At 30.8% G+C, this 13,079-nt stretch overlaps 1 protein-coding gene across 2 annotated transcripts in view; it reads left to right on the top strand.

Moving 5' to 3' along the window:
- The window catches only part of melt (ventricular zone expressed PH domain-containing protein melted), a 34,840-nt gene that overhangs the window by 7,872 nt on the left and 13,889 nt on the right, over positions 1-13,079 (top strand). For both annotated transcript variants that reach the window (XM_080176630.1, XM_080176629.1), the window contains exons 10-21: positions 3,809-3,957; positions 4,115-4,184; positions 4,396-4,462; positions 4,964-5,045; positions 5,324-5,394; positions 5,673-5,730; positions 6,030-6,113; positions 8,219-8,268; positions 9,307-9,372; positions 9,625-9,850; positions 9,963-10,058; positions 10,802-10,887. In XM_080176630.1, the coding sequence (XP_080032756.1) occupies positions 3,809-3,957; positions 4,115-4,184; positions 4,396-4,462; positions 4,964-5,045; positions 5,324-5,394; positions 5,673-5,730; positions 6,030-6,113; positions 8,219-8,268; positions 9,307-9,372; positions 9,625-9,850; positions 9,963-10,058; positions 10,802-10,887 (1,105 nt within the window). The remainder of the gene's footprint in view (positions 1-3,808; positions 3,958-4,114; positions 4,185-4,395; positions 4,463-4,963; positions 5,046-5,323; positions 5,395-5,672; positions 5,731-6,029; positions 6,114-8,218; positions 8,269-9,306; positions 9,373-9,624; positions 9,851-9,962; positions 10,059-10,801; positions 10,888-13,079) is intronic.

Here is a 13,079-nt window from a genome sequence, read left to right as displayed (position 1 = left end):
TAATTTAAAAAATCCTGCCAGTTTTGACAGCAGTTTTTGATACATTTTTTCTTGTCTCAAATTGGCTAGGATTGACCTACAAGGGTGGTTAAGGTGTCTAAAGATGCAGAATTACATGCCTGACAATTAACTCCAAATGATATGGGGTCTAACTCTAATATTTTAACACATTTTATGCAACAGGAATTTTGAAATTACAAAATCTTGAATATGTACTCTAAATCTTGGGGAGTTTTTGTTAGGACATGCAAAGAGCTTTCTATAGACACCTTAAACACCTTTCTAGCTTAATCCTAGCCAATTTGACATAAAAAATCCAAACCGCGCAAAAATCGCGAACACCCTCTAATACGAAAAAGATGCAAGGGTTTCATATGGAATTTTAAATCTTCTAGCGGTCTTTCTAATAGACATACCCCTTCTTACATGAGCCAATGCAGCTGATACATCTTCAGGCAAATATTTATGGCGTTCCTTTGGGTGATATACTCTTCCCATTACTATAAAAATGTATCTGAAAATTTTTTAATGTCTTTACAAATTGAAAAGCTTAGGCAACAAAACATGTATAATACAAGCAGTAAAATGACTAATAATGTACATCTAACAACAGGCAAGGCAATGATTAAAGCTTAGGTCATGCATTTGGGTTGTTCATGCTTCCAGATCACCTGAAAAAAAAATTAGGGTATTATAAATTTATAAATACAGTAATAAAAAAAAGTAAAAAAAGTGACCGGAATAGACCCTTTTTTTGAGACGAAAAAAAAATTATGAAAAAATCAAGTTAGAACAACTCCTCCAATTGCAAACGATAAATGAATGCCATATCTTTCATTTTACAAAAACCCGGGGGTCAATAGGACTTACCATTTTTCACAATTTTAGATTGAACATGGCCTATTTTGAAATTTTTTTTTTGCAAATTTTTTGCAACGTTTTTAGGGCAAAAAAATCATAGAAGGAGTGATCTGACAAAAATTTGCTGAAGTAAGAAATGAAAGTATAGGCAATAAACTACAACTTTGCTTTTCTGAAGATCTCTCGCAAACGTTTATAACACCGTTAAAAAACGGTTTTAAAAAAGTTGGTCGAGTGACCGGAATTAGACCCCCCTACCGCATTAACCCCGCACTACCCTAAGTGATTGATCAATTAAAGATAAATAGGGACAATTTTTTTAACGTATTTTTCCGTAAAGTTTTTTCAAATGTCAAACTGTTCTTAATTTTTACCAAATGTATGGGTAATGGTATATATGAATTTTTTAATAAAGAAAAGTTTGGCTAAATAAGCGCGTTTGACCAAATGCTAACACCCAACTTTACGGAAAATACGTGAAAAAAATGATCCCTTTATCTTTATAAGGTACCTACATATGCTGTCTAGAACGTGTCTAATTGTAAACATTATGATTAATTTCATTTATTATTACACCATTACCAATGACCCATCAAAAATTTGAATCTACGGTTTTGAAGACAATAGAAAGCATAAATGATACAAATCACTGCTAGCAAACTAAATCTAGAATCGAAATATGTTACTGCATTGACCGAAATTAAAAGTAAGATCAAGTAAAATATTTTTGTCTAGAAACAGCCACGTACGCAACTCATTACCAGGCCTATTAGAAAAAGGTCGTACAATCAAAGAGTTAGAATAATTTAAAGATGTTATAAGGAAAATGAAAATTTACCTAGTACACAATTTGTAGAAATAAATAGATAATACTCAATTTATGCTACTAATTGACTTTTAATAGTGCAGCTACTCTAGAACTATTGTATGTCTGTCTATATCCACCCGCAATAACACTCAAGCGATTGTATCTTCCTAGATTTTGACGGATTTTTAAAAATTTAAAAATACGAATCTTAAGGGATTAACTGTCTGTCATATTTATTTTCTTATCAGTAATACCATGGATACAGTATACAATACTCATAACAGGGATGACAACATCGATAGGTAGTGAAGAACACGAATAAAGTCTTCGATGAACAAACGGACATATAAGTTATAGAGCATATAATCGGTGATAATAAAAAAGGAAAGATAGAAAAAGAGAGATGAAGTAATAAGTAAAAAATCACAAAACCTTAATTTATAAATATTCGTGTATCTATTTCTTTTGCCTCTACGTAACTTTAGTAAAAACCTAGAAAATCACATTACCCCAAAAAGTTTTATACAAACCTACAGACGGACATTTCGAATTAAGTGTAGTAAAAATGAGAAAGAATGCTTTACCTAATGAGATTTTAATGTATTTTTCCCAATATGCTCAGGGAAAACACGTAAATGTGAAATAAGTAAGTTTAGTAAGTTATTTATTTTCAATAGTACAGTCAAGCTACAATTTAATTTGGTTCTGTTCATCTGACTAAGTTTCTAACTCTTGTTCTCGACTTGCGGCTTAAGTGTAAATACTATTCTTCAGGACAAAAAACGTGCAATTAAAGGGTTGATTGTCCGTTGGGGCTATATGATCGAACTATGTCTTTCTTATTTTTTCACTTAAATATTTCTTTTTTTAAATTAATTAGATTATTTAATTTCTGTACCTATTAAAGTTTACTGTTCACATAATGATCAAGTGTAATACAGTTTGCTGTCATTTATAAAAATAAATTATATCCTATTGACATAATTGTCCTTGTTATACTTAATGGAAAATTAATTAACTTCTTCTAATCAGTGAAAAAAAGTCCTTTTACTGCTTCTTTACCTGGATCTTTTCTGTTTTAACTTAATGTTTTCTCAAAGTGAACCTACGCGTGTAAATCATTAACATTATATATTTTGTTTTTAATATTTAATTAACAAAAAATCTTTCAAATATAGAAATATTAAAACCAATTCCTCTTAAATGTGAAAACAAATTGTATGGTGTTTTTAACTTTAAAAAAAAACATCCCCTAGTTTCTTTGATGTATGGTTGTATACTTGATACGTGTCTAGTAAGATCTCATAAATAGTCGAAGCTATCTGAGGTGGATTCTTTAAAAAAAATTGTCCCCACTAATCGCTTAGTGGGGTAAAATTGTTTTCGTGAAAAATCCACTAAAATCACATTAAAAATCTACAAAAATTAAACAAAATCATAGAAGGGTTATTAACATATGATTTTATCTAATTTTTGTAAATTTTTTCATGTGATTTTAGAGGATTTTTCACGAAAACAATTTTGCCCCACTAAGCGATTAGTGAGGCCAATTTTTTTAAAGAATCCACCTCAGTACTTTGGGTGTATTTCAATACAGGGATTTAAAGGGATAAATGGCTGATAAATTGATGTACCTTTTCAATGATGATACACAAATTTTCCCTTTTGTATATAACAACTGATGGTTGAAACGTTTGGACACTCAACTTTATGAATCTACCAATCAAAGTTTAATTAGTCCCCAAAGTCGTTAAGCCGACGAATAAGAAAACTTTATCATAAAACTTTGGGGACTAGTTTAATAAACAGCCCTCATCTATTTCAATACCTCCAAAGGGCATGGTTTCCCCTATTTTTTCTAGTTTTGTTATAACATGGTTAAATACGGGATTGGTAATTATCCTAGAGGCTAGGGCACATCTATGAATTGTCATTATTAATGCATATTATTTAGACATCTTTCAGTTATACAGTTTATATTATTGCCTTTCTTTATTTCTAACTAGCGTTTGCGACTCTACTTAGACGTTTTTTCAATATGAAAATAAAATAAATTAAAACCTACCGACCTACAAAAGAAGAGTTCAACTGATTCATGAGATTACATATTTATTTTTTAATATCAAATAAATAATTTAGGTATTAAAGCAAGTAGGCACTGCAAAATCTCAGAGCCTGTATGATCATATACCCCTGTTCAAATCTACGGCCGAAACTTTTCCATCTACTACATTAGACATCATCCAACTGTTGACGGTTGTCTGTCTCTCATCTCTAGATAAAAGCAGGTAGGGACCGAGATCAAGCAACTTTTTTACTTAAATGTTAGAATAGAACAAATTTTTGGAAAAACGTTTTCAAAATTATGATTAAATGAAAATATGTATATTTAATGGAATCTTTACTCCCTTTTTCTACCTAATAACTAATAAGTGTATTTTTTAGACAACATATTAGCTATGTGTTAGAGAAGATAGATTTTGTAGAACCTGAGAAACAAACTGTAGTTTTAAAGGTAACAATAATAAAATTCAGTAACTTTATTTAACTTACTATTGCAAAAACTTTATATAATTTCTGGTGGTAATCTCAGGGTACAACTGGTTTTAGGATGTAACCAAGGGAAAGTTGATATGACCTTATGAGAGGGAGAATGACAAAGGAAGTAGAACACATATTTTACTTTAAATAGTTTGCCTGAATTAATTAAATTTAACTACTTTTAGGAGTTGTATTCAATAACAAGTAGATATCCAAGTCTATTAAACACAAACTTAATCAATCAGTTGACAGGTAAATGAACAAAGCAAATGTGGGAATATAAATATTTCGAGAGATCATATTTTTATTCTTATACTTCTCTTTTTATCGTCGTGCAACAAGGATTCATCCTAATATCCCTGCAGTTTTAACAAAACATTAGTAAATAAATATCTCTAATTATAATACCGGGGCTAGATGCTGTCTATCAGCAATTTTACTCACCTAAAATAAGGTTATTTTGTCAATGCAAACTTGGGGTTAACTATATTTCAAATGTAAAAAGAAGAAAAAAGGAAGTTTTTTTGGACATGCTATGGGTGCATCTGTTAGTAGATCTTTAAATAATCCGATAAAATATTTTAAAATTATTGTACCTTATTCCAAGCCTATATCTAACCGAATGATAAGTTTGTCAAAAACAAAATCACTGTTTTCTACCTTTCTTTTACATCGCATTCCTTAGTTTTTGAAATCATAAGAAGACAAAATAAAAATCTTTTGTAATAAAATTGATATTTTTTATATTAATAGGTTTGGAAGATCAAGCAGACGACTCGTCTAAAGCTATGATTGATGAAATTAAGAATGAATATAATATCAGAAGATTAGACAGGTAAATATTTTTTTAAGCTTCTTTAGGAAAAAGGCATATAGTTTTCACACCTTCCACAACTTAACTCTGGCAATAATGGGTCAGTTTTTAAGCTTTTTTGACAGAGTTATGGCCAAATAATGATAAATCATAAAAATAAATTAACGGACTTTATAACTACCATTATTTTACCAAACAAAGAGATTTAGTGATTGATAATTTAATGATAGTGCACCGCTTTGAAAAGTACATAGTTAAATCTTTTATTTACTCCACTAATTGCAGTTCACTTTATTTAGATCTTTGGAGAAGTTAAGCATCAAGGACAAGATAAATCCAAAGCATGGCGCAACTTTAATTTCAATCAAAGGTATACTTTAACTTGTAAGTTGGGTCTGACATATGTTTTTAGGTGCGTAGCATCTCTAAAACTATCTGCTTCCCTTACTGACTGACTTTACGACTCACTCACCCCATCCAACAGAAATATTGTATACTGATATTAGAGTACCCTTAGCGTATTTTCTATTAGAGTATATTATTGTATGGTGTATACGTGAGAGAGACGTCTCTTTTATTTATATCTTAACGAAGTAATGTTTCATTTATGTTAGAAAAAACCGTAAGTCAACGTTTTAATATGTTTAGGAATACCTGATTCAAGAAATAGAGATAGTAAACAAATTGACAGATTTTCTACACACAGGCAAGTTTTTTTTAAATCTTCAAAACTAACATTTTTCTGTGGATTTTTTCTATGTTGGAATTAATTCGATAATAAATGTTAAAAAAACCTACTAAAAACTTGAGCTTTTAAGTGATAAAATGCCAATTGCTTAATTTTAAATTTAAAGGACATTTGAAAAAATAAATTAATAGGATAAATTACTTTTTTTAGTTATAAATCTAATGATTCATTAACCAATCTATGAATGAATTGTCTAAATATTTTTTTTACAATTGTATTAATCTATACTGTACTTATTTTTGTATTGTATGATTTAGATCTATGACAAGGTTAAATATCCACAATGCGGGCAGATTAGACAACCGTTTGACACACAAGTCTATGACAAGACTAGATCACAGGTAAAATACAAATGCTAGATAATCAAAGGGGGGGGGGGGGGGATTATAATGCAACCATCTCGTAATCAATGTATAAATGGCACTTAGAATTCGAATTTCCATCTGAAATTTTGCATGAGTAATCCTTGGTAGGTCTATTTTCCCTAAATCGAATTAAAAGTTGGAAATAGTAGCAGCTGAAGGCTCAGCCATTAAGCCGGTTTTTGGCTATTTCAGGGCAAATCCATCAGTAATTACAGAGGAATCAACTTTTTGAATGATAATTTTTACATTATTCGGTCTAAAAATGATACTCTTGGCATTTTATAGCTTCTACTAGCCTTTTTTAGTTGATTATAGCTGTTAAACAGCTTGTACTATACAGTTTTAAAAAGTTTGTTGTTGTTATTATCGATAATTTTGTCCTAAAAAAGCTCCAAAACGGCTAAACGGCTTAGGCGGCAGCCGTTAGCCGTTACTTTTCCAACTTTTTGTTCGGTTTAGGGAAAATAGACCTACCAGGGATTACTCAAAATTTCAGATGGAATAACGAATTTTAAGTGCCATTTATACATTGATTACGAGATGGTTGCATTAAAAACTCCCCCCTTATACAATTACTACCGGCATCGCCCCATGAGGTATTGGGAAGTCCCCTTCCAATATATATCGTTCGTTCGTAATTTGTAAAAAAAAAAGGGGGGGGGGGATTTTTTCACCAAAAATAGGGGTCCGGGGGGGGGTTAAGGGTGTACCATCCCCTAAGAAATTTGTCTAAAACCACCACAGGACCAGTAGGTATAATCCCTGAAAAGTAGAACCCATTAGATCAGCGGTTACAGAGATCTTAAGCTTCAGACAGAAGTACAGACAAACATCGTTTTACTTTGTATTATAGATGGTTAGAATAATAGCCATGTAGTAAATGATCATGTTTTCTTATTTAAACAAACATACCTATAATTTTAAGGACATGGGTAGACAAATTTTATATGAGAAAGATTTACACTCACAGTAAAAATTGATCATGATAGTTATGTAGATTGGTAGATAGACATGAAAACTATGGCTCAGTAATTTTTGTCATAAGTACACTTGTCATAAATGCACTGTGACTTGTCATAAATATTTATTTGTCATAAAGGTATATTTGTTACAAAGGTACATTTGTCATAAAGGTACATTTGTCATAAAGGTTCATTTGTCAACAAGGTACATTTGTCATAAATTACATTTGTCATAAAGGTACGTTCGTCATAAAATACATTTGTCATAAAGGTACGTTTGTCATAAATTACATTTACCATGAAAACATTTGTCATGGGTACCAGTCTAAAACTTTGGGTACCATAATAAAATTTTGGGTACCATTATAAAACTTTGGGTACCAGTATAAAACTTTGGGTACTAGTATAAAACTTTTGGTACCAGTATAAAACTTTGGGTACCAGTATAAAACTTTGGGTACCAGTATAAAACTTTGGGTACCAGTATTAAACTTTGGGTACCAGTATTAAACTTTGGGTACCATAATAAAACTTTAGGTACCAGTATATAACTTTGGGTACCAGAATAAAACTTTGGGTACCAGAATAAAATTTTGGTTACCATTATAAAACTTTGGGTATTAGTATAAAACTTTGGGTACCAGAATAAAACATTGGGTACCAGAATAAAACATTGGATACCAGTATAAAACTTTGGGTACTTGTAATTTATGACAAATGTAATTTATGACAAACGTTCCTTAATGACAAATGTACCTTTATGACAAACGTACATTTATAACAAATGTACCTTTATGACAAACGTACCTTTATGACAAATGAACCTTTATGACAAATGTACCTTTGTAACAAATATACCTTTATGACAAATGTATTTATGACAAATATATATTTATGACAAGTGTATTTATGACAAGTGTACTTATGACTAGTGTACTTATGACAAAAATTACTGAGCCGGCATGTCTATTGTCTACCATATGTTTTTATGACAAAAATTACTGAGTCGAAAACTATACATATATTAAGATAAGTAAATTCATTAGTGTCATAAACTAAATATAACAGAAATAAGAAGTGAAAAAAAAATTTCACACTTTTTTTATACTTTATTTTTAGATACTTTCCAAATCAACTTGTACCCGCTCAAAACAACCATTTATCATTAGGTAAAATATTAACGTTTTAACTACGACAATGATTTATTTAAAGCATTGCTAAAAATTTACATATTTGTAATTACCAGGGACCCTGTTTCAGCAAATTAATATCATTTGAAATTGCTGAAATTTTGATATTTTTGTGTGGTAATTTTGGCGTAAAACTTGTTTTTTTAAAGGAAAGTGAGAAAAAAGGGATGAAAATAAGGAAATTGGTTGTGGGGAAATTTTGACTTTTAATTGTTTGTCAGAATCCTGGTCCCTTGTCCCTGGTATTTACTAAAAAAATAATCAAATGACAATAAATTACTGATTTATAAGCAACAAAAAATTATGAAAATAAAATTAAATGTAGCTTTGTGTCATACATATTACACCATTTATAAAACTTTCATCTTAACTTTCTTTTTAATTGAGAAAATCTATTGCAAAACAATCTTCATTTATTATTTTTAAAAATTATCTAATTTAGAATCTTTTCAGTTTTCTGTATAGGTTTCATATGAACTTAAACAAAAAAATTAACAAGGACAATTATGTTTAAGTAATTTTGAGATAGATTTGTATGTAATTTTTTTTCAGACTTCTAAATAATGTTAAATAATGCTTAGTTACTCTACATTTGATATTTCCGTATGATTTATTTAGCTTCGCCATCCATGTTTTCTTTTTTTAAATATTCTTTTTCTAAAAAAATCAACGATATGATTGCTTATAACAGCTTTGGGAACAAATCGACTAATCAATAAGACTTGTAGAGTAGCTTCGTTACCTACTTAAAAGGTAATTAATGTCAAGAGGCCGTTTAAAGGTTACCATTAATTGGAAATAATCAATTTAATCAATGCGCAGAAAGATCCTTTCATTTATCTTTATTCACTTAAAATTAAAACTAATTAAAAAGAAATTAAACGAACATAAGGTAAACATGAATACTACTCAGAATATCCTGCCTTTTGTTGTACGTAATACCTATTCATTATCATCAAACATTATTTTCAACCAATCCTTATAAAAATTTTCTTTACTATTGAATTATTATTGTAGTACAAGCCGGAAGTCCGCCGCCTGTAATTTCTCCTGTTAAATCCATGTCTAGTGGCAGTGTCACAGGTACTTTATTCTGGAAATTTATTCAAATATTTACTTATATAAAGACAAAAAACAGATATTTTATATATGATAGAAAAAAATTCCTGTATATTTCCGCAATAAAATATAATAATATATTGTCTTTACCTAAAGTTTTTGTACTTCTTTGCAAATTACATTTAAACAGGGTTCTTAAGTGATAAGATAATTGACGACAAATTGATATTCAACCACAAGAAAGTAAAAGATACACTTTAATAAAACGAATTTAAGGTTTGGATTATAACCGTGCCTCTGGATTTGAACCAACCGGAGCCAGCTGGGCTAGGGGGATTGAAGTTGGGGGCTGGGGACAACGCGTTGATGGAGCTGGGGGCAGATCTACCCGCGGGGGAGGTGTGGATGTTACTGGAGGAGGTTGGAATTCAAGAGTTGCCCCAGAAGGAACTGGTGTCTCGGCACCAACTTCAGCTTGGGATCGAGATAACAGGGAGGTTGGGTGAGTAGCTTTTATGAACATTGCAACGGAAGAAAATCAAATTCCTAATTTTTTTCCAACACAATAATGAAAATTTAAAGTTTTGATATTTTATGAAATTTGTAATTTTTAGTGACTATATGAAAGGAGGAAGCAGGGATAAAGATGTGTTTATACCACCCAGAGTGGGAAGTAGAGATCAGCTTGAACAACGTCTTCCAGATCCAAGGTAAACATTTACTTTAATGAACCAGAATATATTTATTTTATATCTACTTGCTAAAGTCGAAATTGCCTAGGATCTAAAGGGATAAGACAATGGCCAATAAATTGATGTATATCCCTAATGATGATACACAAAAATACCCCTTCTGTAGCGTAAAATAAGTGGTTGAAAAGTTTGAACATTCAACTTAATAAACCGACCAATCAAAAGTCCCAAAAGTTGTTAAGCCAACGATTAAAAAACATCATAAAACTTTTGACACTAGTGTAATAAACAGCCCATTGTCCCCTCTCTCTCTCTCTCTCTGCGAAATTGCGCTGAAATTATCAATCAACTTTTTTATATCCTTTTAAGCAGAATGTGTTTGCACTATTTACTCATTTGAAGTTTAGTACATTGTATGCTATCACCCTTTGGCTTTCCTTACCAAAATCCAAGCTATCCCTTGGTATTTAACAGACAGTACACTACTAGTATTCAATACAAGACAACAAGGGTGACAATATCCATAAAACGAAATTCTTGCCAAAGAAACTATGTTTTCATAACCCAAAGTTTGAAGTAAATCTGTAGGTAGTTAAGTTGCTCATGAAAACGTACGCTTTAAACTTTATGTCTAGTCTTCCTAGGAATCTCCATTTCATCTAAAAAATATCAAAATCCATTAAATGTCTCACTGATGAAAACAATGATCACTTAGAGAGTTTCGCTTTTAATTAGGGTTTTTAATTTATTATTATTTTTAGGTTAAACAGTCGAGATCCATTAGATCCAAGATTCAATAGCAGAGACAAGTTAACTTTGAGTATTAATAAGATAACTACAGATATAGGTGAGAATTTTTTCTTCTTTAGTGCAGTAACAACTTTATACATTATTTCTAACAATTCTATAAATTGTTTTCTACATACTGTGTTTCTCTATTCTTCGTTTTAATGTATTAGTAAAAAAACGGATCTATTAGAAGTGTTTTTATGTTCAATTCTTTGTATTTTTTATATTTTTTGCTTTTTTTTGCAGCTTTTTGGAAAGGGTAAGTTAAATTTTATATACCTAAACGATTTCTTATTATTATTGATGAAAGATTTATCTAATGTTTTTGTTAGTTTTTAGTAGCGAAGCTACTCTATAATTTGAAATGTCCGTCTGTCTGTCTGTCTGTCCGTCTGTTCGTATGTCTTAGTTTGGGGGAAACGTGATTTTCTCAGCTCCTATAGAAGATAAAAGGCTGAACTTTTTTGACAACATTCCCATTATAAAGGAGCACTATTAACTATGAAACATCAATGGCGATAGGACCCCTTTTTAGCAGGTTTTAGGCTATTTTTGTATTTTTTACATTTTTCTCCATATCTTTGGTGTTTATGGTCCGATTTCCAAAAATTTTTCAGTTATAGTATCAAAATTAAATTTCATTTCGTTTCAAGAAAACAACTATGACGGTCAGACTGTCTTTAAGCAGGTTTTAGGCTATTTTTGTATTTTTCACATTTTTCTCCATAACTTTGGTGTTTATGGTCCGATTTTTAAAATTTTTGTAGTTTATCAAATTAAAGGGGGGGTAAAATGTGGTGATTCGTGCCACGACATACCAGCAATTTTATTTTGGATGCTACTCCCTTAGTTTTAGAGATAATTGGGTAAAATCTTTTGGGCTGGGTCACTAATTACCCCAAGTTTTGGTATCTTTAAAAAAAAAGTCGGCGGGACCGCCGCTCCCGCCGTTCACCGCCATTTTCCGCCGCCGCCAAAAAAAAATTTTTTATTGCACTTCTCGCCGAATTAGGCAATTTGGAATCATTTGAGACCATGTTATTTTTTTCAAAAATTATCCCCTTATAACCAACCCTTATAACATGGTCTCAAATAATTCCAAATTGTCTAATTCGGCGAGAAATGCAAAAAAAAAAATTTGGCGGTGGCGGCGAAAAATGGCGGCGGAAGGCGGGAGCGGCGGTACTGCCGCCATTTTTTATTCAAATATTTTTTACTGACCTACCTTAAAAGATTTTATTTCAAAATCTTTAAAAGCACAGGAGAAGCACTGAAATTAAGATATATCTTGATAAACGAGAATTTGGAAAAAATGACTAAGTCCCCCCGCAGGGTTGGTTATAAGGGAAAAAATTTTTGAAAAAAATAACATAGTCTCAAATAATTCCAAATTGCCTAAAAAAAATTTGGCGGTGGCGGCGGAAAATGGCGGTGAACGGCGGGAGCGGCGGTCCCGCCGCCGTTTTTTTTAAAGATACCAAAACTTGGGGTAATTAGTGACCCAGCCCAAAAGATTTTACCCAATTAACTCTAAAACTAAGGGAGTAGCATCCAAAATAAAATTGCTGGTATGTCGTGGCACGAGTCACCACATTTTAACCCCCCCCCCCCCTTTCACGTTGTTTTAAGCATCCAGTATGTTTTTTACTTTGACCGTCAGTCTGTTAGTCATAGTACTGAAATATAAATATTGAGATATTAAAAATAAATGTTGAAAAGGTTTTGTGATTTTTTTCCTAATATACATGTTTTTGACAACTAATCTTTAAATTCTCATAAATATTTTTTGTGCTTCGCTACTTATGAATGTTGTCATCCTTGTTTAATAACCAATAACCATTCATGTTTCTGTGAATTTAGTATCGAAGATAAAAAATAAATCAGAAAATGTTATATTTTACTTTACTATATTCCAATGCAGTCATGGGATTTTAATGGAGTCTTTTCTCGACTGATTTATTTGTTGGTTGTGGATTCTTCAATTAGCATATAATTATCTAATCCTTTTTCTATCTAAAAGTTTGTCTGTTCTTGTAATTTTAGAAAAATGTATTATAGTTTATGATGTATTCATAAATGTTGCCATCCTTGTTTACTTATAAAATATTTCAGCTGAAGTTTATTTTTGGATATTTAGAAGGAAATTATGTTTTATAAAAATATATTTTTTTCGATTTTTCATTATCTGTTAAATGAATAACAAAACGGAAATACAAATATTAATCAAAATTATTATTTCTTATTTTCTTA

The sequence above is a fragment of the Acartia tonsa genome, chromosome 11 (genome assembly GCF_053477335.1).
Source record: "Acartia tonsa isolate MP-2025a chromosome 11, ASM5347733v1, whole genome shotgun sequence".
Taxonomy (NCBI): Eukaryota; Metazoa; Arthropoda; class Copepoda; order Calanoida; family Acartiidae; genus Acartia; species Acartia tonsa.
This window is presented reverse-complemented; position numbering and strand designations above follow the sequence as displayed.